Source organism: Taurulus bubalis (genome assembly GCF_910589615.1).
Source record: "Taurulus bubalis genome assembly, chromosome: 16".
NCBI classification, from domain to species: Eukaryota; Metazoa; Chordata; class Actinopteri; order Perciformes; family Cottidae; genus Taurulus; species Taurulus bubalis.
Window position 1 is genome coordinate 1,143,543 of NC_136604.1, and position 25,247 is coordinate 1,168,789.

Below are 25,247 nucleotides of genomic sequence, written 5' to 3' on the forward strand. Positions count from 1 at the left end.
AGTACAACAAATAGCTAGAATAAAAGCATATAAATACAATAAAAACTTACCAGGTAGCCCCACGGCTTTGCTGACGGCTCTCCATGTGGTGTCCTTTTTAATTCTATTACGAAACTCGTATGAGTTTGTGTTGTAAAGCACCGGGTGACCGCAGACGGCAACTATAAATTGGTCCTCCATTTTGCTGATGCAACATAGACGACCGGACGGCGGTGACGAGCGGAGCTTCTCAACGCTGATTGGCTTTCGCAACTCCGCGTCATGCGAATTATTCGCTGGAGTTGAAATATTTGAACGCCAGCGAAACAGCGAAAAAGCGGCGTTGCGACGCCGTTTCGCTTCTATCGCGACGCTCGGCGAAAAATTCGCTTTAACGCAGCTGTGCATTGACTTAACATGTAATCTGGACGCGCGAATATTTCGCAACTGTTTTGGTGTGAACACGGCATTAGTGAGAAACATGTCTCTGCTTCTTTAAGTGTTAGTGAGCAACATGTCTCTGTTTCTTTAAGTGTTAGTGAGCAACATGTCTCTGCTTCTTTAAGTGTTAGTGAGCAACATGTCTCTGTTTCTTTAAGTGTTAGTGAGAAACATGTCTCTGCTTCTTTAAGTGTTAGTGAGAAACATGTCTCTGTTTCTTTAAGTGTTAGTGAGAAACATGTCTCTGCTTCTTTAAGTGTTAGTGAGCAACATGTCTCTGTTTCTTTAAGTTGAGTATGACTCAAGGTAAGGCTACCATCATTCTTCAAACTATTAGCAATTTGTCTATTGAGAAATTATTATAGTCTTTGGATTGTGATATTTGCTGGCACAATTAGAATATAATATAAGTGATGAAGCTCAATGAGGTGTATGACCGGCAGACGCCTCTGGAAGAAAAAAAAAAGGGCAGTTTATTTGATTATTTTTAGAAAGAAGTTCTTTGAGACTTCTCTAAGGATATTGACGCAGTTGAACATCATTTTCTTTGGAGATTTATTTTGTAAATCAATGAAAAATATGTATATTACTGACAATTGTTAGATTTTACCTAAATTTGGGTCATTAGCCAGATTTGATGGGCAGTCTGTCTCTAGAGGTTCCTTATCTGTTTCAGTGCTGCCTCACTTCTCTCTGTTAGAGTATTGCTCTATAACAGACGACAGCCTTGTGCTCTACTATCTGGTCCCATCAACATTTTAGATCTGTTCACTATAACTAATAGTCTTTGCTTACATCTTTGAAACAAGTGAAGTGTTAGCCTCTACTATTTAGGTGTTATTGTAGATAAAGATGGACTACAGTAATGATCAGGGTTTTACTCTTCGAGGGGATTTCCTGATTAACTTAAATTGCTCTAAACAACAGGAGAAAAAGTTGATTGTGTTTTTAAAGAAAACCTTCAATCATTGTCTTAAACTTACACTGAGAGAGTATTTCTGGATTTCACTGGACTTTCACACATGCAGGCTGAACATGAGCTGATTACAACCTGCTTTATGACAATATGTGTTGTAAAATGACACAAATGAACCTTGTAACTTCTTCAACATGTTATTGATGATGTCCATCCTGTCGGTCTGATTTCTCTTTTTTTCTCTTTTTGTTTGGAGCTGCTCTGTATATACAAAAGAACACAGATTTCATTCCAACACAATAATAAAACTCTGGAATTACAAAAGCCTCCAATAGGCTTTCAAAAAGAGTGTACATTCTGCACAAATGCGAGTGGGAATGCAAAGAATGCAGCCCCACACTTCCAATACCAACAAGTCCATTATTTCAATAGGGCCTCTCTTTTTTATACTATTTATAGTGAAATAATATATTATATCAGTTGTCTAAACATTGAACTGAGGTCAATGCTCACAGAAAGCCAGTACGTTTAGCCTTCACAATTACCATATGTACCATCCCAAACTGTCCACATTTTTAAACTTTGAATTTTTGGGAAAAGTGCCGTAAACAATTCACAAGACATTAAACTGTTGAAGATTATATGGAACTGATGGAATAGAGCAGCCATGAACACCTGGAGTCTTTAGATATAAACACATATCATATATCTTCAATGAAGATCAAGATGCTACCAATATATACTCCATAAGGCCTTATTGTCCACACATGTCATGTCAGACCCAAAGCAACAGGGGATTAGTGTCACATCCTGACATCTCTTCTTGCTCTGAACCAAAGCGCTCCATTAAAGCCCAGCGGTGAGCTGCTGATTTGTCCTTCATCACCAGCAACATACAACATGCAACATGCAACATGCTGTCTCACTAGACACCACATGCAAACTAATCCGTCGCTAAAAGTAGTCCTTTAGAACATACAGTGACTGAGCCTTTTGAAAAGAATGTGAGTATATATCTGTGATCTGTTTTGAATGCTGTCTTCAGGGGAACCAATGGGCTTGGAGCTGAGATGGAATGAAGAAAAATATCAAATAATGCCAGAATATCTTTGAATATAAAGGGATTTTTTCCACAGTAATATCACTAGTATAATATAACCAATACAACTATATTCACACAGGGCATGCAGCCGCAAATTTTTCAATTCAATTCAGTTTATTTTATATAGCCCAACATCACAAATACATGTTTGCCTCGGAGGGCTTTACAATCTGTACACATGACATCCTGTCCCGGGACCTCATATCGGATCAGGAAAAACTCCCCCAATAAAGATAGTAAAAACCCTTTCACAGGGAAAAAAGGAGAAGAAACCTGAGGGAGAGCAACAGAGGAGGATCCCTCTCCCCGGATGGACAGAAGCAATAGATGTCATGTGGCCAGAATGAATAACGTAACGGAGTTACAGCACATTACATGAATGTGACAGAAATTATTCTGCAAACAAGAATGAGCAAACGTAGCATTATCTGTGTCGGCTTAACCCGACTGCAACAATGAAGAAAGTGCTCTATGTCTGAGGACATACTTTTGTCCATTACTTTAATTTCATAACTCTACACGTTATGAAATTGATTTCATAACTCTTGTTATTGTAAAGCAGCACAGGCACGCTGATTTCTGTGAGGAACATAGGAGACGGTGAACTTTAAACCCTTCTAGTCAGCTGACTACAGAAACAACGTATGAGCCCCGGCTCAACAGGACCTGAACCATTACCTCCCTACAACACTCCTTCTTCTGCTCCATGCAGCTGTTCTTTGTAATCTATTCTGTACCTTAACCTGAACCCTTTCACCTTTTCCTGAATAGAACATCGAGAACATGGACAGGTTTTGTGGAGTGATCTGAGACCTGAAAGCACAGAAAAGTGAACAGACTGTAGTTTTTCAGGTTCCACAACAGGGAGAGCTGAGAGCTCAAGGCAGGCTGGTAGGCCAGGTTGAGCTCAGGAATGTCAGCGTGGAACAGGGTGCCGTCGAGAGGGACGGAGTAGCAGCCTTCTAGAGGAGGGGCAAAGAGCAGGAAAGAGAGAGTCATACATGCAATAATTACAGCTTAGCTAAGTGACGCAGTGTGCTGGTTCCAAAGGCTGCCTGTGTAACTAACAACAGCGCTGACACTGACAGGAGGGAGAGACAGCCCAGGAACCACTTCTCTCTTCTTGGACTTGGTGTTAGGATTTATTTTTCACAGGAACCTTTCATTTCGAGTCATGGATTTACTCCTGGATTCTGGCTAATTATGACTAATTTCTCTCTCCCAGTTTCCTCAAAGTCAAATATAATCTTCCAAACAAACTTTTTTTGAAAAGCAAAGGGAATCCTTTACCATGTCTGTGGCGGCCCTGTTCAGGAGCAAGTGGGGGCACAAGTCACAGGACCCCCCAGAGAAGCATCCACCAGCTGTGGTTAAACCCAGCCAGGGGGGCGACGATGATGAAGATGTCATCAGAGCGCCTATCCGCAGGAACTCCCGCTTCTACCGGTCAATGAGGAAGAAGAGGCCGGGCTCGTCGGAGCAGCCTGAAAGTAAGAACACATCAGGCCTCCACTGCACGTTAACATGCTTTTCGTACTGAACCTCAAATTTGGGGAATTTATCTCACAAGTTAATCAACATTTAATTTGACTTTTTTTGGCCCTTAAGCAACATGTATTTAGCCTAATTCAAACCTGTTTGCACGTTGCACATTAGCAGGCTTCACTGGAGAGCATCACACTGCAGTAGCATGGTGGATCACTGTGAATAGTTTTTCCCCATTGACAGTTGGCATTGATGCAATTGCTTTTGAAGGTGCAACAAAGGCTAGGTACTCCCATCCTATACACAAGTCCAACCTGAGAAACTAGTTTTGTTTGAGCAGCACATTGTTCGGAGTAAATATTCCACAGGTCAACCTCTGACCTTGTGATTTCAAGCAAAACACTACTTGAAGTTGGTATATTTAAATGAAATCACCAACATATCCTGATGATCTTAGAGTCTGGTGGAGTTCTGTTTGTCACCCTGCTTTGTTCTCAACAGTCTGTCAGAGGCACAACCCAGAAGGTGAATGACGGGATAAAGAATGTATTGTTGTTGTGTTTCTGCATTAGTCATGCTTCTCTACAGGAATGCACCATATTCGTACAGTCGAGCCACACCAAATGCTAGAAGAAAGCATTTGAGCTTAGACTTTGCCCAGCATCTCAGATAGGCCTCAAAGGGAGGGATTACAGTGATTACTTCATACATAAATAGACAGCTTCAGCCTTACTGATAAATGAAGTTATAAAACAGGGAGGCATGTTGAACAGAGGCACACAGTCACCTGATCATCCTGTGACCTGGAATAAAAAGGAGAATGTGCCTTTTCAGAAGCAGTTTGAAATTACCATTATTGATGAAAATGATTTGATCCTATCAGCAATGCATATGCCCAGACACTGATAACTCTGTGTTGCATTAAGGATATGAACAGATGGCATTTGATAACATGTGTGATAAATGTCCACAGACCACAGCAGTGTGGCTCACTGTGTTCATTAGTAGTGAGAGAACCAGCTGCTGCGTATATAAAACCTACAATTTCAAAGAGAGTGCAGGTGGTAAAATGTTGGGGCAGTTCTCGGCGCAATTATGTTTTTTTCTTAATAAAAAAATCCAATCTTACTCGAGATAAAGCGCTATTACATCCACTTACAGGTCAGAAGCTGACAGAAGCAGCTTCAGCCCCACACTGGGGCGAGCTAGAGATGCCTTATCTATTTGATCTTATTGAGTATGTGTGTATCTAGCATGCAGGAAACAAGATGTTGGGCCAATATTTGTTTTCAGAGCCACAAGCGAGAGACTTTGTGCCTTAATGAGCCCTCTGAACCCCAAGCGGTTTCGAGGCGTGTTCGGCTCCTGTCACATGTTTCTCTGGAGCCTTGATGTTCACTGTCATGTAAAAGCCCTGCTCCTTTAAGGAAACTAAACAATCATGGCTAGAAGTAAAGATAACTCAAACATGTCTTACAATGCCATACATCCTAATAAAGAAAGAAACGCCAGATGAATATATTTGATCATTTATTTTACAAAAAATGGTAAACAATATATGATCTATAATCTAAATCTATATCTCCAACATTATTCAAAATGCCCACAAGTGTGACTAATGTTTGAAAAGAAGGTTTGTGCTATACATATGAACTCTTTACATCTTTACAACCTAGACGTACAGCCTCTCCTTTCCTCTTTGCTCTGTTATTTCAATGAGACATGAAGCATAACATGTTTTTGGTGAAATATCACTATTTTAAGCATAGTTTCGGTTGATTTTTCTGATGGAAGCGTTCAGTACAAATAATATGTTTTAATCTCAGAAAGATGAAAATCTGACGGTCATGACAGTTCTGGCTCTGATGAACGGTTTATTTTGGGCAAATGTTGAAAGAGGTTTTGGGGTTCAGAGGGTGAACAAATACAATGCAGCTAAATGAATATACTGTTCACCATTTAATCAATATTTTGGGAGATTAGACTGATCAGGTTAGTGTAAATATAAGAGAGAACTCTGATGCACCAAGTCATCCAATGGAATTGAAAACACCCCCATGCTCTCTAAAGGAATGTAACACCTGATGGGAACCCTCTTTTATAGGCCTCCAAATACTGTCATATACCAAAAGGCCTTCATATACCAGTTATACAATAATTTATGAAAGAGGGCAAAGTTCAATTTGTATACAAGTGAGACACAATGTCAACAGCCTTTCTTTCTTAAGTTTACTGCTCGGGTGTTTTCCCTCTGCAGTCTGTTCAGAGGGACAGAATAGGATTTTGAAATAGCAACTGGCAACATCGGGAAACAAATATTATAACTTGTGTAAAACATAAACAATTTTAATAATGTTTACATGACCCAAAGATTCTTTTCTTCTTCTTTCTACTCTCTTAACCAAAGATTCATAATTCAGGCTCGCAGTTTTTACTCACAAGACATGGTATCAGTAGTCCTGCATATCTTATTTCATGTTGACATGCTGGGATGTCTGAACTCGTCTGCCTGTGCAGACGGTGTAGTTTACATGATCTTCAGAGTAACAGTCACCATGAAGCAGTGTCATGTGACGTATTTCTATAAAAACCCTTTCACATTTCTATATATATATATATATATATATATATATCAGTGTATGAATGTTAGTTAGTCCTGATGGACAGGTGGTACCTTCATGGTTGCTTCTCCCATCAGTGTGTGAATGTTAGTTAGTCCTGATGGACAGGTGGTACCTTCATGGTAGCTCCTCCCATCAGTGTGTGAATGTTAGTTAGTCCTGTGTATGAATGGGTGAATGATGACATGGAGCGTTAGAAGACTAGAAAAGAGTACAAGTACATTTACCATTTACAACGGAATCTTACAAAAAGTACTCTTTTTTGTGATTTTTCCAACAAAAGTCCAGCAACACTTGTCAATTTCTGCTCGGTATATGAAATACAGTTCTTTAAATAAACCCACGTTTTCACAGGAAACGCAGGCTTATGTAACACAACCACTTAGTGAGGTTAAGGGGAAAGTTTGTTGTTTGGGTTAAAATAATCACGCAATTGCTGTAACTACATAACACAAGTCAGATGCGTATGACAAATACTTTAATATTATAATTCATCTATTCAACAGTAAAGCTCTCTTTAATGGGCCAGAGTCTAAATAACGTGGCATGGATTGTTTTTTCCTGTAGCAGATGTGCTGAGGTAAAGAAACAACAAGAAAAGCTTTTACATTTAAAGTTATGAATGGTTTAGTCTGATTGCTGGTAAGTGGTGAAGCGCTTAACATTGTTTTATCCCTTTCTTAACCGAGGTGTTGCTTCTTACTGTAATACAATTACAGCGAATAGCACTCAAGGAAGGCTGTGTGTGTGTGTGTGAAAGAGAGTGAGTGAGTGAGTGAGTGAGTGAGGTGAGAACAGTTGTGCCTGATTATGAAGACACTGTATCTGTCTGATTGGTTCTCTCTCTTGCTTCCCTGCTGTCTCTCTTTCCAGCTTCTGCCAGTCCTGGTTTGGACCACAGTCCAGCCAGCAGAGCTGGAGTCTCCTCCTCCTCCTCCTATTCTGCCTTACCCAACAAATCACCTTTGTTGCCTGCGGCTAGACGGTGAGTCCTCATGCCCAACCCCAGCCCAAACACGCACACGCCCAAAAAACAAACACAAACACACACACACACACACACACACACACACACACACACACACACACACACACACACACACACACACACACACACACACACACACACACACACCACATTTACACTCTTAAAACATTTCATGTCTGTGATAAACCCACAAGCCTCTCCAGTCTCTCTGAAGGTTAATTTGTTAACAGCAGTCTCCTGATTTAATCCATTATAACCAGAAGAGTAAGTAGTGTGCTAGATGTCCAGTACTGTGATCACTGTTCACCTTCTATGCTACTACAAGCTAATAGCTATAACTGAACGAGAAAGCTGCAAAAAGCATTTGATCTTCAAAGTCATTTGGTTATTTGTAAGTCATCAAAACCAGAAAAATGAAGCCAAACCAAATATATAAGCTTGTTGCCCGTTGGCTTGTTAAAGAAAGCTGATGCTAGGACTCAATAGTAAAACAACATGATCTTAAGGCGGAGTGGCAAACAAAGAGCAACCAGCTTCCAACATCCCTCAATACATCTATCATCCTTTCATCCATCTGCCAACAAGAGAACGAGTCTTGGAGGCAGCTGCACAGTGCTGTACTGATCACGTCTGTGAAAACCCTGACTGGCTGAACGTTTGTATGATGAAGTATGGATGACAAACTGGTCTAGAAAACATTTTGGACACTTGACACGTAGAAAAAGTTGTAATCCATATTAAAATGGTACAATATGGTCTCTGTCAAAATGTAACAACACAGAAAGATGTTCTGATGATGTAGACAGAGGCCAGCTCCTCTCGTCCCATCGGAGTCTTGCTCTCAAGAGCAGCTGGATCTGGGATGCCATGATGGAGCCGGTCTCTGTAAAGAGGAGGGCACAACAGTCACCGACCTCCTGTTTCTGGGTGTGCCTGTGTTCTCCCAGACGTTAGCCAGAAGCAGACTGGGTGGTGGAATAGCCTTAGGTCTTAGCTGCGTTAGCTTAGCATCCTTAGCTTAGCATCCGGCAGGTTTGGTGGTGTTCAGCTAAAGGCTTCCCATAAATGAATCCAATCCCCACGCTTCCTTTTCCGATTCTGATGAGTTCATTCCATCATATGATAGAAGTGTTCCAATATTGAAGACAATAAGACATTGAATCAAGACAAAAATTCATGGAAATGTAACAAAAACTAAGGTCAGAAGTCTTCATTCAGTAAATGGGGCTGGCTCAGAAGTAACTTTGGTAAAGTAACCCACCTCTCCGTTCAAAGCTTGGCTTCTGACCGAATGTGTAACGTCCTCCTGATCGCCGACTCCTGGTAGATAACCTCCCAGCCGACGCTGTGAGCGGTTAGGGTCAGATTCACGATAGATTATGGGATTTTGAAAACAGCAAAGGAGATCTTTCTTGTTTGGATTGATAACTTGATCTCTTCAGAACATATACAATATTTAAACTAGAAATGCAGTCGTTTGATCATTTAGCCTGTGAATTAGCACACATAAAGTCTAAAGGGCTCTGTTGATGAAGAAAAGCGAAGAATGCACTCACTTAAACGACTAGAAATACACTGTGAAAGTCACATGACATGGCCTTACTTTATGACAGTTTAAAGAAGTGTTGTTTCTAGATAAAGATGATGATGGCTGCTATAGATGTGATTATAAATAAAAAAAATTGCTGTCAAATGTAGCCCTCAGCTTTCACCACAGCTCCTTCCTCCCAGAGCTGCGTTGCCAAGCAATGGTGCGGCCAGCAGCAGACATGCTCTGTACAACAGGGATGCTGTGGACAGGAGAAGAGGAGGAGTGGGAGGAGGGAGGAGGGAGGACATATCTTCTGCCTCCGACAGCCAGCATCAACATTCTCCAGCCGACATGCTCACTTACCGAACTCACAACATTCAAAGCAGAGACATAAACAATCTCTCAGAGCAAACAACTGCAGCTTGCACTGTACAGGAGGTCAGCGGGGAAACCATGAGCACTCAACGGCCCGGTCCTCCCGGAGCAGAGCGGGACAACGGCAACTTCAGGTCAGAACGGATTACGGTGGAAATATAGAAATGCAAAAGGATTATTTGTATTAATCAATGCCTTGTGTGGACTCTATACTTCAGACCCCTCACTATGCATAGTTTAAATCATGACAATGATGTAACCTAATGAGTTGGTTTCTGCCAATAGTGAAGAGAAAACTGAAAACAGGCAAATATAAATTGTTTGGTAGTCCTTTGCTTGTAAGCAACACCATTACAAATACACTGAGTTATGAGAACATAGGTGAGGGAGAGATTAGAATATGGAGTTGTGACTCATTGTGTGGCTACAGAGTGAACGTGAGGAGGCGCAGAGGGATGTTTTTATATTTTGATGATAAAATGCGCAGAGTAATCCCATTGCTCGGGTTCACATTGTTGGGTTTGATGGAGGAGATCATTGTGTGTCTTGTGTGCTGGAATGCACCAAACAGCACTGATGCATCATTTATTGATTGAAATTGAAACATAAAGTAAATATATTGAGCCACCTACCTCCCCGTCCCAACTCACTACTTCCTATTTTCATTTCAGGTTGCCGAGCAATGGAGATAGCTCTCAGCCGATCTGCCACAGCCTGAACATCGTCAAAAACATTGGTGAGGACATGACTTGGGGTAGCGTGTGTTTCCACCCACTGTTACCAGTTCCACAGCTCTCATTTGTGAATGTATATTATAACTAAACTAAACATCGGTAAGACACACACCTTAAACTAGTCGTTTAAGGTGTGTGTCTTACCGATGTTTAGTTTAGTTATAATATACATTCACAAATGAGAGCTGTGGAACTAGTCGTTTAAGGTGTGTGTCTACACAAGAACTACACACGTGCAAACACTTATTTCTGATGAATATTGTGTTAATCCAACAGCAGGACTGATAAGGCTTCAGCATGGCCACTGAGCTGTATCTGTTATATCTGACTCCATCAAGGTCGAGTGCCTCTCTAAGCTGATATGCGGATGTGTTGACTGACTATTCAAAGTGTTGTTCAGTGTGTACACAGGATCATGGTTATTTGCAAGGTCTAGTCTGAATTTACCCAGACAGCAGTTTACCTGCAGGACTATGGTGACCAGCACAAAGGACAGTTTAATATCTTTGGTAAACCAATACATGTGGCGTTTCCTTTTCTCCACCGGTGCAGTTCTTGGCTATATATGCACATTTCACTCTCTTATGTAAGTGCCAGTCCAGTTCTACGCCCACCGAAGCAATCTGCAGTATATGACTGAGGGAGTTATGCAACAGGCTCCTGTTGTTCAAAGTCACCTTCCTCTTGGTTTACTCAATGTTCCCTGAGAAGAGCAGCTGCTTTATCAGAAACTCTTTTAGTCCCAGTCCACACATACACAGGTGTTTTTACATTGAAACATTATAAATATTTCTGTTTGTGGTCTCTTAGCCTCTGGTTGCTATTGCTGTGTGATCGGTTCAAACAGATGCTACCTTTTTCAAATCTGGTTGCACACGTCTACATGTATGAGGAGGCTGTGCCAGCACCACATCCACTAGACATCACATTCATGAAGGAGACCGTCTTCCTCACAGAGTTAACTAGCTGGACTTCTTACAGCATCATTATTATAGCAGTGTTGCAGCAGTGCGTTACCGTGACATGTGTGGGTGCGTTTAAATCATGTGAAAAATCACCTACATTTCAAATACTACAGCTATTTCATGAAGATGTGAGAGACAACATAGACGATCAAGCTTCGTTGTTCTGGAAGCTGATTTATGAATATTAATTAAAAAGCTGCTTCCCACACAACTATGCAATATTGATTTTTAAACTATTACAAATAATCTGCTGGTTTAATTTAGACTGTGTGTAATAGTGTAACTATACATAACTTCTGTTATATTATATTGTTATGTGCACAAAATAAAATACAAACAACACATTCTGATCCGTCACCATGGCTGTTATCACATAACATGACCAGCTGAGACCACGCAGTAGAACAGACTGCTGTAGTCTTTCATGCTCGTCCATGTCCATTCTTCAGTCTACAGAATATTATAAAAACGCCTCAGATATTTGACAACATATAAGGGTGTGGTGATTACAAGCAACAGATATCAATTTACAGAATGGCACACATTCTAACTTTGGATGTAAGCAGGAAGTTAAACGACATAATTATGGAGTAGGAGCACGCAGACAAAGACGAGGAGGCAGCAGACACAATGCAAGTATTTCATTTGAAAACCCCTGCAAGTCCAACAGGACACGGGTAAACCGGGACAGAACTCCAAACACAAATGAAGATAACCCGACAGACAAAAGACAGAACTATAAATACAAAAAAAACTAATCAGACAAGACGCAGGTGGGCAGACATGACGGCGATCTGAAAGCTGATTGGTGAAGGCAACACAACGGAGACGAGACAAAGTCAACACAAAGGCCTTCTGATGGGCTGCAACAGCTTGAAATATTATAAATATTGCACTTTGCTGCAACAGATCACTGTACCTTGATAATGTCAGAACATGTTATGGACAATTATGGCCATTTATCTAGTATCTTTGACTCCCTGATTTGAGCATGCAATAATTCACTAGGGATTCATTGCATCCTGTGTGTGTTATTTGAACAGGCTTTTAGGATCTCAAGCATCTTTCTGAGAAGATTATCAAACATAGCAGCAGGGCAAACATAGCTGTGTGTAGTTGAATTATCACTTGTGTTAAATTGTGTGGGAAATGTGAAATAGCACATTATATTAAAAAGTCATTTTCTTATTTTGTGACTGTCCATAGTAGCTGTCTTTTCCCCAACGGAAATGCCCCTGCTTAGGCACAGTGGTAATCCAGCCCTTTGCAAAGAGAGAAAAGGAAGTCTGCATCTCAACTTCATGCCTGACTCATTGTGCTCTGACTCTCCAGCCTTCCTGTACCAGGAATACCGGGACACCTCCAAGCAGCAGGAGATAGAGCAGCGGCGGCAGCAGGAGAGCCTCTCTCCTGGAGTCGCACCAGGGACGGTGGGGGAAGGGTCCGGGGTCATGTCCCCGCCCGTCCTGCAGCTGCAGCTGAGGAACAGCGCGCGCTCACTGAGTTTGTGGCAGAACCTGGAAGTCGTGCAGGCGAGCGGCCAGCTCACCCAGCTACCACAGAGAGAGATCATAATACAGGAGGTGAGCAATGCTGTGCGCGTGAAGGCTTCTATAGATATACAGATATTACTTATAAAATATTACATCCAAATGTAAATATGCAGTACAGCTGAGGCTGTCATGGGAATGGCATTACTTTTACCTGCTGTTTGTTATGGATCACCACAGTTATTGCAATCCATCTTGACCATTAATGTCTGAACCACATTGCATGGCACTCCATGTAATAGTTGTAAAGACATTCACTTTAAAGCTTCACTAAAAGCTCAACCTCGTGGTGTGAGAGTAAAAGTCAAGGTTTCACCAAATAAGGTAGATGTTATCATCTGGGGACCATGAATGTTCATCCATCCAATAGTTGCTGAGAGATTTAAGTCTGGATCAAACTGTTGCAAAGACGGCGACAGCCTGACGTTGTCGTCCCGAGAGCTGGACGAGCATTACTGACCATTCCAGTGACGCTAGAAGAGAAACTAACAAAGATACATGTAGACTGCCTTCTTCAAAAATAACTTCATGAATATTCAAGCCAACAGATTGTGACCGCTCATCTTCCATCAACATAAAAGTAAATAGATCACTCTATTGTAACATAATTTCAATCTGGTAGTTTTTCCAGTGAAAATCAGTAAAAGGAAAACAGTGAGCCTCATCCAACTGTGCAGCCGGATCAGATTGTCGTCACATCAGTCGTTCACTGGGTGAAGGACTCCTGGGTTAGTATTAATGTGGCATTGTGATTGGTTGTTCTGTCTAGGCCATGTTCGAGCTGGTTACCTCAGAAGCATCGTACTACAAGAGTTTGGAGATTTTAGAGGCTCACTTCCTACGTAACCCTGTTCTAATCAACACACTCAGCCAATCCGATGTGCATTTTCTGTTCTCCAACATCGAGGAAGTGATGAAGGCCAGTGAAAGGTAGGATGAAGTCTTGATTCAATCTGATCAAGTTCCAGTCCAGCAAACAAGCTTTTGCTTCGTATCCCTGGATAATGATATCTTCATATTTTCAGGTTCCTAATGGATCTTGAGCACCGCATTGAGAAGTCTATTTTGATTTCTGATGTGTGTGACATTGTTTACCACCACGCTGTGGAATACTTTGACGTCTTCATTAAATACGTCATTAACCAGGTCTACCAGGAGAAAAACTACAGACGCCTGTTGTGAGTATTCTCTAATACGATGTATATTCATACTCTGCTCAGAACAACACTGCGTCCTATTTGACTACTGATGAGAGAGGAACTGGAGGAAAAAATAACAGGCGTCATCCTTCGCTGCTATTTTTTGTGAGAATGTTGTCAGCCTGGCTCTTCAGTAGAAAACAGGTTTGCTTTTGATCATAACAAATGTGATGTGCAGGGTGTGGTTGAGTTTGAACATAATGTGTATGTCCCACTTCATGAGCCACACATACCTGCGTGTGAGGGTGGCGTTCCCACGCGCTGCAGAGGACAGGTTCCTCGGATGGCTGCACCATGGGCCTTCTGCCAGCTGCTGGAAACACCTCTGAAACCAGCAGGTTGTTTCAAAACTAAATATGAAAAGTATAAAGCCTGTGACTGGTTTATGAACTAACATTTTGGAGATGCAGCATGAAGAAAGTATATCTATTAAATGCCATTGCCCATCTGTTTTCTAGATGTACAGTACATTATGTCGAGCCTCTGGTGAAACCGTCAGATCACACTCATATGGGTGATTGCCAAGTCTAATTACTGTCACAAACAACATCAGTGGCTGAGCTGCAATGTAGGAGGATAAGTTCTGAGGAAGTACACGACAAAAGTGTTCAAAAACATGGTGACTATTTACTGCATACTGTAAAGAGAAGAGCTACTTTCCTTTTCTGTCAGTTGTAAAGCACGCTCCTCCTTCTAACAGGCTGGTCCATGATAGGTTTTCAGCGCCATTCAGGACCGATTTTTTCTTGCCTGAATATCATAAAGCAAAGGTGACTTGCTCTCTAACTTCACATTTGTCGTGATTTGAAAGGCTTCACTGTTGTATCACCTTGTACCTTTAAAGGATCGTGATGGTGGTATATTGTATTTTTCTTGTCAAAAAAGTCACCTGAAAAGATCAGACTTTAGTCTATGGAAACTCAAAATCAGAAATGTGTTGCTAGTCTTGCCTTCATCCCTCTGAATGCCTGGTCCAGACGCTGGCTTTTAAAATACTTTGGCAATACTGCTGCTCTACATTGGTTTCACCTTTGATTTGTGTTTTATAGACAGCCATTAGTCTAATTAGTGGACAAGGACATTACAGCTGAAACATTTAACCATTTTGTTTTACCGTAAAATGTCCACAACATTCCTTCCAAGTGACAAAGAGAAAGGATATCTGTGTGCAGCTAGAACCGGATACAAAGCAAACTAAAACAATTTAGTGAGAAACTAAGAGGTGACCTTTTACCTCATAAAATGTACAATGGCAGCAATATACAGATAGCTTTGTGCAGACCAACACATATGATATATGTAAGTCAGCTAAATACAATGTAATGTTATATCCATTGGCGGGCTGTCAGGGTCTGCTAGGCCTTCTCTGCTGGCCTAAATAGAATCACAAAGTTATAGCTATTTTTTTATAATTGAAAGTTATAGCTATTTTATAATGTAATTGTTTTTCACAAATTATAATAATTTTTCCCTATCAGCTTATTTTCTCATTGCACAGCTCCTGTCTTCCTCTGTTGCTCTGCTGGTAAAGGACAGCGTTGTCTAATCAGATTTCACCTGTTTCTCTATGGGAGAAAAGCCGGTTAAACTATATGTGAACGCCTGCTAGCGTATCGACGTGTGTTTTGCGCCCAGCTGATCGAGACTGTGACTCCGACAGAACTGAATGCGCAGGTAGAAAAACCACGGCCCGCCACTGGTTACATAATTAAATTGACTCCGTCTTTGTCTCACAGAGAAATACAGTCGGTTTTGTCATTCGTGGGGTTGCCTCATCAATTTGGTATATACACATTAGTATTTTTTTGGTCAGGTTGTTAAGGAGATGATCATGACTACATATGATGAATTTAAGTCCATAATCATGGCAAAGTCTAATGGTGCATTCACATCCAAGGCGTAGCGAATATTCCCAATTCTTCCTGTTGTGAACGCAACATAACGCCGCCTCCGCTGGTCGGGCAAGAGTCACATAAGCATCGCAAAATAACATGTTTAATGCGTAAGTGTTGGGTAAAATGTATCGGCTTATTTTAAGTGCCTGATCAGCCAAATCAATCAGATTATATTTATTTAAATGTGCCTGCTGGCAGTAGTATACAAATTAATATATACTTGTGAGGATATGTACTGTATGTATCATATATGTGTACGTACATGTATGTGTAGATTACAATGGTGGTGGATTTGGCATCCACACCTGCTCTGTTTGTTTAGTTTAACAGCTGACACACTGACCAATCACAGCGCACGTTAATGGGCATGCGGCCCTGTGGTGTACACACGTTCCAGAGCGCTAGCAGGCCTCTCCATGTAGTTTAACAAGCTCTGGATTCCACAGAGAATCAGAGGTGAAATGTGATTTTGAGCAAACCCTTAAGCAGCTGTGCTGCGCTCTGTTGCTGCCGCCGCTGCTGCTGCTGCAGACTGAGGCAAAGCAACAGAGGAACACACAAGCTGTGCAATGAGAAAATGAGCTAATAGGGAAACATTTAATAATCTAATTTGACAGATTTTTGTCATTATTTTAAATCTACACACTATTCACATGTGACGATTTTTTTATTGACATTTGAGCTGTCAATTATCTTTTAGTTGTATATTGAATTGTAAAGCACTTTGTATCTCTTCCAATGTGAGCCTATAAATAAATCATTGATTATCTATCTGACATTTAACAGGGATGTCTAAGATATCACATGAAGATGTTTGACTAATGATTCACCTGTAATATGTGCGCTATAGATGGCCACAGATGTGCAGAACTTTATTTATCCCTAGTGCGGCAATGTCATACTATATGCAGCAGAGAAGAGCACAAACACACATATCTCAATAAAAACATATAGGATACATGTAATAACAAATAGTTAGAAGGCTTAAGTGTGAAATATAAAGAAAATAACTATTGGGACTGGCGATAGATCAACACATAGTTAGTTATTAATATGTTCATTCATTTGACGTGTTAAAAGTAGGAAAACACCCTTATAGTTCAGTGAGGTAAAGAGCCTCAAGGAAATATAATGTGTGTGTGTCACCTCAAATACAGAGATGAGAGGAGCAACAGCTCCACAGTCTCATTTTAAATTGTACAAACACAACAAGCACATCAACATGTTCGGCTGAGTCTTTCCTCTCTGTTGATTGTAATAATTGAGTGATTTGACTCGTGTTTTTGTCTCGGAAGCCAGAGTTTAACAGATGGTTTTGTAGAAAATTCAGCCTAATAAATATTAGCCCTTAACACAGCAGGTTGACCTGGCTCCATGGATGATTAGCAGAAACTTGACCACGGTTAGTGTGTTGCCCTCTGTCTATGTCTGTCTCTCATCACTGCATCAAAGAGACAGAGTGTGTGTTCTTAATGAAGGATCAACTAAGCATTGGGTTGTCTAACATATCTGTCCAGAGAGGGAAACCAGGCTTTTCGGGAGACCATGGCTTCACTGGAGAACGACCCGACGGTCAGAGGCCTGTCCTTTACCTCATTCCTCATCCTTCCTTTCCAGAGGATCACAAGGCTCAAGTTGCTCGTACAAGTGAGTGTGCCAACATGAGCATCTAACTACATACATACACATATATACTCTACAGTCAAATGGCAAGATTCAACAGGGAGTCTGGATTTGTTTTGAACACATCAAAGTTGCAGTCATAATTAGGGGTTTTGTGTCACTGACTAGGCTTTTTTAATTTTTTAATTTCACTTGGTATCTTTCACAGAATATCCTGAAAAAAGCAGAGGAAAACTCAAAGAGGGAAGCGAATGCTATTAAAGCACACCAGCAACTGGAGCAGGTGAGCATCAGTCAAGGGTTGGGTTGAGAAAGGCAACTGGGCCAAAGGATTAGCATAATGACATCACTATCATTGCATAGATATAATTATCATTATATCTATGTAGTGATATCACTATCATGACATAGATATAATGATCATTATCTTGGCACATTGCTTTACGAGCAAGCATAGGATTCCCGGTTTAGATGAGCAGGATTTACATGATTGTTGACATGAACAATACAATTATTGTTGCCATAATAATTGTTCAACACAGCGGCCCTCTTTTGGTGTCTGATAACCTTCCTGGTTTGTATCTCGTTGTCTCAGCAGACCTGAAACAATGAATATGAAGCCCCACACACATAGCCCCTTGACCTCCAGTGAGCGATATTTATGTTCTCAGGTAAAACTAAAAACATTAATAACCTCTCCCTTGTTTACAAGGAAGTCACAATACACTTTCACTAACAAGAAGTAGCAAGGAGAAATCATAAAATAAGACAACATTAACTCATTAAAACCCTTTGAAACCACATCTTTTCCTTTGGTTGCTGGTTGTCCTTTGGGTTGGAGTTAACTGGGTGAGGACAGCTGCTTAGGAATCACTCACCTTGGTGTTTAAAATCAGGTGTGATTAGTAAGCGTGTTATGACTTTGCAACTAGTTTACAAGAACTTGTGCTCAATCTGTGTTTTTTTACAGTGGCTCCACAAAGCTTACTTATTCAGTGTTTCTCGACCCTGCAGAGAAAACCAATGGGATATTAGGCAAGAAAAGCAAGTTTGATTTGATAGGAGTAATAGACCATTTTTCATCAGAATTCTTATTTACACCTGCTGTATAACATCATACAATCACTGGGTCCAATTATGATTACCCAAACTAATTTCCATGTAAGTGGAGTCAGAGCTCAGATCATTTAATGTGAAACAAGACTGACATTATTGAGTCTTATTTATGTCTGACATATCATACATAATATTACATGTAGTGGACCACATGGACCACAACAATCAGCTGTCCCTTAACTTACACATGCACAGTGTTTTCCAGGGTAACTTCCTGAAGGTTACACCCCAATCCACTGAAATAAACAATGAATGAGAATATAGCAAATGGTGATATATTTTTCTTTCCCTTTGAAAAAACTATACTTTCCATTAAAATGAAAACCGAATGCGAGCTACAAAGAGAACGGAATATCGTGATGTTTTACGGTCATGGATTGATGGTGTATGTTTGTGTCTTCCCCAGATCGTGAAAGAATGTAACGAGGGGGTGAGAAAAATGAGTCGCACTGAGGAACTCATCAGCATTGAGAAAACACTGGAGTTTAAATCTAAGGTAAACACAAACATGTAGTTGTCATGATGGCACCTGTACCTGGGTTTCTCTTGTCCTGCATCCATTTCATGGTATGAAGCCTTACTGATGGCTGCAACCAAGCGGGAGGAGAGGATCAGCCCAAACAAGCAAACAGAGAGATACAATAATGGGCTTCAGAAATAGAGGATTTGTTCAGAATAAAGCTGTGTCCCAATTTAGAGACTGCCTTCTTCTAGTCTGGATTTAAAGACTCAATACATCATAAGTCATTAAGTCCCATTCCAAAGGTTTGAAAATGTGTCTCTCTTTTGCCCTGTGTTTGACACATGGTTTATCCTCAAAGACTCTCTAGACTATACAACACACAAGTAACCGTGAGGGAGATAGCCAATGCAAAGGCAGTAGACAAGTTAAATAGAGCGTTATTTAGCTGTCACATCACTTTACAGTCAACAACTGGACTATCTGGAGATTATCTCAACTGGAGATGATGACAAGTCAGAAGACGTGCACAACGGCTCTGTCTATATCAAACACACCACTATGGATTTGGACCTGAATGGATACCAGGATTAATACAGGACAGCTTTCTACCAAGTGTTGCAGACTGAGGAGACATATGGATCAAGCAGGAGTACATAGTATTCTCACCAACAGCCAGCGCAGTGCCACAAGACCTGCTTCTGTTACATATCCTACCGCTCTCTCTCTCCATGTGTTTGCTCTGTGCCTCTCTATTATCATCTACCCCATAAAGGCCACAATGCCAAGCACACATATTTGAGGAGAATGTGTACTTAGCAGGCGTACAGAAAAACTGGTGAAAATGTATGCTGTGTTATTATTTTGACTGCACATGTAAGATGATTGCAAAGCGGAGAGAAAAGGAATCCAGTGAAGCTGAAAGGTTGATGAAAGAATGCATCTTGTTTAAAGAAGAAACTAAAACTGTACAGGGCTGTTTAAATGGAAGAGGGATGTTGTGAAGAGACTGTGACATGCGGGTCCATGTGGAGACCAATAGAAGGCTGAATGCTGTTTGTATGCTATCAGGACTGAACAGGACATGGTAATACAATCCTCACTGAGGTATCCATGCATATTAAAACATATTACAACAATGTAATGATGTGTTCCATAGATGTTTGCCACAGATGGAGAGAAACATGTGAGGAGCCATTTCTTCCTGAGAAAAGTGTGAAGAGTGCTAGACTCTCCACATTCTGTGGATTTATTTTGACAAATTATCTTGAGATGTTTGGTTTTTAGATTTCAGAATTTACAGAAGAATGGCATCATGAAAAGAAACACATTGCTGAGTTTGTCCTTATTCTTATTCATTTGGAGTTCAGTCCCAAAGGTTAGGCTCCATTGGGTTTTGGCTCTTCTCTGTGTTAAGTAATTATGACCAAGGGAAGGTTCTCCACGCCTACTAATGGTCACAAAACACAGTTACACATGTACCTTAATGTACATCTATCATGCATCAGGTGACCACATGAGGTACAAAGTAACACACCTGAATGACACTGTGCAGCAACTATGACATTTTTAGAAATGAGGAAACATTGCAGTGACCCTGATTTGAAACTCCTGTCTTCTGTCCTGTAGTCCGTGCCCATCATTTCCCACTCGCGCTGGTTGCTGAAGAAGGGTGAAGTGCAGCAGATGGCTGGACCTAAGAGCACTAGGACCATGCGGAGCCGTAAGCTCTACCAGCCAGTCTACCTGTTCCTCTTCAACAACCTGCTGCTGGTCACCAAGCGCAGCTCGAGGTAAGCATTCTGTAATCTATGCTCACTGTGAACTATTACACTCAGTTTGTGTTGAAAGCGTTGTTTAGTGGTGTTCAGCTGTATGATATATATAATATGATGCATATAGTTGTTGGTGCTGTGTAACTGCATTGCATACACAGAGAGGTCTTTTGTTGTTTAGCCTACCCTCATTGATATTAGCAGACTGGACCAAATAATAAACAGTATAACGTAATACAATTCACCACAAGCACTACAGGCGTGTACATATACGTTTCCATTCAGAATGTTAATGCAGTCAACTTGTTGTCAGTGGAGACAAGTTCCAGGTCATTGACTCGTGCCCACGGGCCATGCTGAGGACTGAAGATCTAGAGGACCAAGGCCAACTTCTGGCCAATGTCTTTAATCTGAAGCTGCTGGACAACCAGGAGGAGCGTCCAGTCAGCTACATGCTCAAGACCTCCAGTATGTGAGTATCAGTGTAGGGTTCCACTGAGCGGTTGTGAATGAGACGGTGGAGGAGTCTGTTTGAAAACAAAGAGACCAATAACATTTTGTGAAAATACATTTCCTTTTCCATTGTTTTTTTGCGCTTGCCTGTGGCCTGGTGTAGTCAAGCCTGTGGCCTGGCTGCAGCTTCATGACCAATTCAAGTTCAAGTTAAAGATAACTCATAACATAATTCAGCCTGAAGGTAACACAGGTGTAATATCACTGCTTGACCTCTTTGACCATTAGTAGGTGTGGAAACTTTAAATTATCACTAATCACTCTTTAGATCACTGGTGTCAAACTCAAGGCCCGTGGGTCGAATCCGGCCCGCCACGTCATTTTATGTGGCCCGCGACGGCTTGAAAGCCATGAAATCGCGGAGCCGTTTTCAGTCTGTCACGGGCCTTTGCATGGGCAAAAAAAAAAAATCCTGTTCAGTGGAACAGCTGATCCACTGAACGCGGCGGTAGGAAATCCACGGCCCGCCACTGTACAGTTACAACCGGCCCTTTAAGGGCGACCATGATGCTGATGTGGCCCGGGTGAAAATGAGTTTGACACCCCTGCTCTAGATGATGTTGTGATATTATGGAGCTCTCGGACTCAGAGGAAGAAGATATAGACTATGTGTGGTTTTTTGTCTTGTCATGGATGCTTTATACAATATGTCTGTGTCTTGTTGGACATGTTGGGAGAATGATGAACATACCAAACAAGAACTGAGTTTCTAAAAGTGTTTTAACCTTTACCTGGATACTGATGGTGACATCCTGTGAACAGGAGTGATAAACTGCGCTGGATGTGTGCCCTCACTCCTAACCGACGCACTCGCTTCATGTCTACCAGCGCCCACCAACAAGGTGAGACATCAACACTGTACAGCTCATTGCAAACAGATGTAGAGATATGGGGAGCACTTCATAATAATACACACTATTTAGCATTAGTAAAGCATGAGTAAACACTTCATTCATCATTTATAAAGCATTGTTCCAACATGAACTCTCATTAGTAACTAATTATGCAATTCATAAACACAGTTATCAATGCTTTATAAATGATGAACTAAGTGTTTACTCATGCTTTACTAATGCTAAATAGTGTGTAGTTATTATAAAGTGCTACCGAGATATGCAACTAACTACCTGTGATATTTATCAGACTCTCCGCAGGTGCAATGCATTAAGACGTACTCATCTCAGGAGCCAGATGAACTCTCCATCGAGATGGCCGACGTGTTGAACCTCCTTGAGAGAACAGACGATGGTGTGTAAAGGCTTTCATGTTCCAGTCTTCTGCATTGTTTCCCCTTTCCCTCTTCATGTCTGGTCTCTGTCTTCTGTATTCCAGGCTGGATGATGGGTGAAAGGCTCCATGATGGTGAAAGGGGCTGGTTCCCTAGTCGATTAGTAGAGGAGATCCTGAGCAAGGAGGTCCGGGCTCAGAACCTGAGAGAGGTCTTCAGGATCCAGCACGCCCAGGAAGGCGAAGGAGTCCAGCAAACTGGAACCAGGACTGGTTTAAGGGCCGGGAGACGCACTCCAAAGTTCGCCAACTTCTCCAATCCTTGAATTGATCAAATTTGGAGAGCAATGAAGTAAAGCAGCAACACAGTAACCGTGATGAAAGACAATATTCAGGCCATATGCACCAAAAGAAATGACCCGGATACATGTGACTTAACGCCCATATAATGACATCTTGTTCTTTTTCACTTTGCAGTTGATGATTTTATAAATCCAAAAAGTCAAACTGCTTGAGTCCATTATCTCGTACAAGCGATGCTGCACGTCTCACATAAGCGCATGCTGGAGGTGTTTTATAGGACCACACGGTGGTGATGCATGGAGCAAAGCTCTTTGTTTGGTGGGAGCTTTATTTAGGGATGGCAAGAACTTAAAAGTCTTGTAAAGGTAGAGTATACATCCTTCAGCTACATGGGCATGTTTTTAACGTTTTATTTATTAATTTAATTGTAAAATACCTTTCAACACTGAATTATACCCCACAGCCGCAACACAAACATTGAAGTGTACGATGACCTCAACAGCTCATTATTAAACACAATACAATGAAATACAATGAAATACAAAAACACGCTGCGGAAATAGAAAACACAACAAAATATAAGCAGTGCATTTAGCTTTCAGGACCGCTGTTCAAGTGTCTCGTGAAAACCTATGTTATGCAAATTAACAATGATTACTAAAAAGTCTGTGTCTGAGTCTGAATATTCAAATAAGTGAGTTCGCAAAAGTAATACTGAGAACAGCCAGAGTTGATTGCTGGCTGTGAAATGTTCCATATTAGAGAACAACGGCAGTAGTCAGCTTATCTTCACAGCAGTTACGACGGAGGATTCCAGCAGTAACACTGTGAAACAGGGGCTACAACAGTGATAGGACATCCATACAAAGACCTGTGGTGTCGGACTATATATGACTGTACAGTATGACGGGTCGGCAGCTGATCAGAACATACACTCCATCCTAAAACAGACCTCCAGTAACTACTATGCTGGACTTCAACCCACAACAAGGAAGTGATTGCGTAAACGCGAGGGTCCACTCTCAACGTAGTGTGCGTTTGTGTGTAACACAATAATGTGTTTATTTAAACGTGGACTAGGTAAGGCGTCATGCTATGTCCCATTGTGTGTTGCAGCGTATAAGTCCAGCTTTACTCATCTGCAGGCATCTGTTTGCAAAAACATATTCAGGCAGAAATAAAAACCTTCTACTTCAGTGTGTTCAAACTTATATTACTCAATTCCAGAAGCACTTACAGTTTAATTGGGTAAATATAGGCGTTTTAGGTGAATTTTACAGGAGTGGGAAGAGGTTAACATGTCCTGGAAATCAAACTCCCTGTCTCTGTGTTCCAATGTTGATACAAGTCTGCAAAAGTTTCAATTATCTCTTAGTTTTTATTTCATTTTAGTTTTGCAAGTTTAATTTGATGTTTTCTATTTTATTTGTTTTGTTTGTTTTAGGGCCATAATGTCTGAGAAGGATGTAGCGACCACACTGCCCCTAGTTGGTTAACATTAGACCTGAGCGGAATAGCCTGATTAAATAGCATTTGATTTAGTACAATATTTAAATCATGTTCTTGTTATTTAATAACTTAATTAATAGTCTGGAATTGAGAAATAAGAGAAGAACCTTTTTTTGAACTCCTAGAATGTCAATTCTGTTCAATTTCTGTAGTTCATTGTCATGAGAGCAGACTCTCCCTCTGTGTGTTGTAATCTCAGCTTTTCGGGCCAGCCATGATGTTAGAGAGAATATCTCTGCTCCTGCAACGCCATCTTGTTAGAACATGACTGTCACACAATGAAATAGACACTCGTGAGTGGCTAGAGTATATTCCATTAATCACTGCAATGGAACAAAAACAATGTACACAGATAATTAAATAACTAATAATATGTAGCCATTATGTGCATACTGTATATTATAGTTACAGTTTTATAGTGACATGTACTTGGAAATATATAATATACTACCAAGTGCAGCTACTGGTGAGTTTATAATTTACATTCCTGTGCAATACACATGGACCCTCAGCTGTAATAATGCAACTAGCACCTTATCATATGCAGTCCTCCCAATGTTCAACCTGCCATGAACCCAAGCTGACCACAGTCTTTATCCTCTGTCGAAGAACACACTACAAACTAATAGTCACCTTACAAGCCTCCAGTGTTTGAGTGAAGATGAACTTTTTGTGGATTACCTCTTTAAAAGTGTCAATACAGCACGAGTGGACACACAAACGAGGGATAAATACTACACAAGCAATGTCATGCCAAATAACTGCAATTTGTCGTAACTGTATAGAATGTATCAGCACTATGGATCAGCATGATTGTAAAGCCTTGTTTGTCTTTAAATATGGTATATGTACAGTGATGCAAATATTTGATGTTCAAGCTAATTACGAAATAATTGTTTTCATTTTGTAAGATGTAAATTATTGTTCATAAAAAGCATTG

At 40.9% G+C, this 25,247-nt stretch overlaps 1 protein-coding gene across 1 annotated transcript; it reads left to right on the plus strand.

Moving 5' to 3' along the window:
• Positions 1-3,729: 3,729 nt before the first annotated feature.
• On the plus strand, positions 3,730-25,247 carry ngef (neuronal guanine nucleotide exchange factor; the record flags this gene model as incomplete). Its single annotated transcript, XM_079231765.1, has 15 exons — positions 3,730-3,928; positions 7,418-7,529; positions 9,231-9,572; positions 10,110-10,174; positions 12,470-12,720; positions 13,457-13,617; positions 13,713-13,865; positions 17,299-17,428; positions 17,613-17,687; positions 18,927-19,016; positions 20,610-20,773; positions 21,069-21,227; positions 22,031-22,110; positions 22,412-22,516; positions 22,601-25,247. 15 exons carry the CDS (start codon positions 3,730-3,732, stop codon positions 22,819-22,821), a joined length of 2,307 nt encoding a protein of 768 aa, XP_079087891.1. The 3' UTR covers positions 22,822-25,247.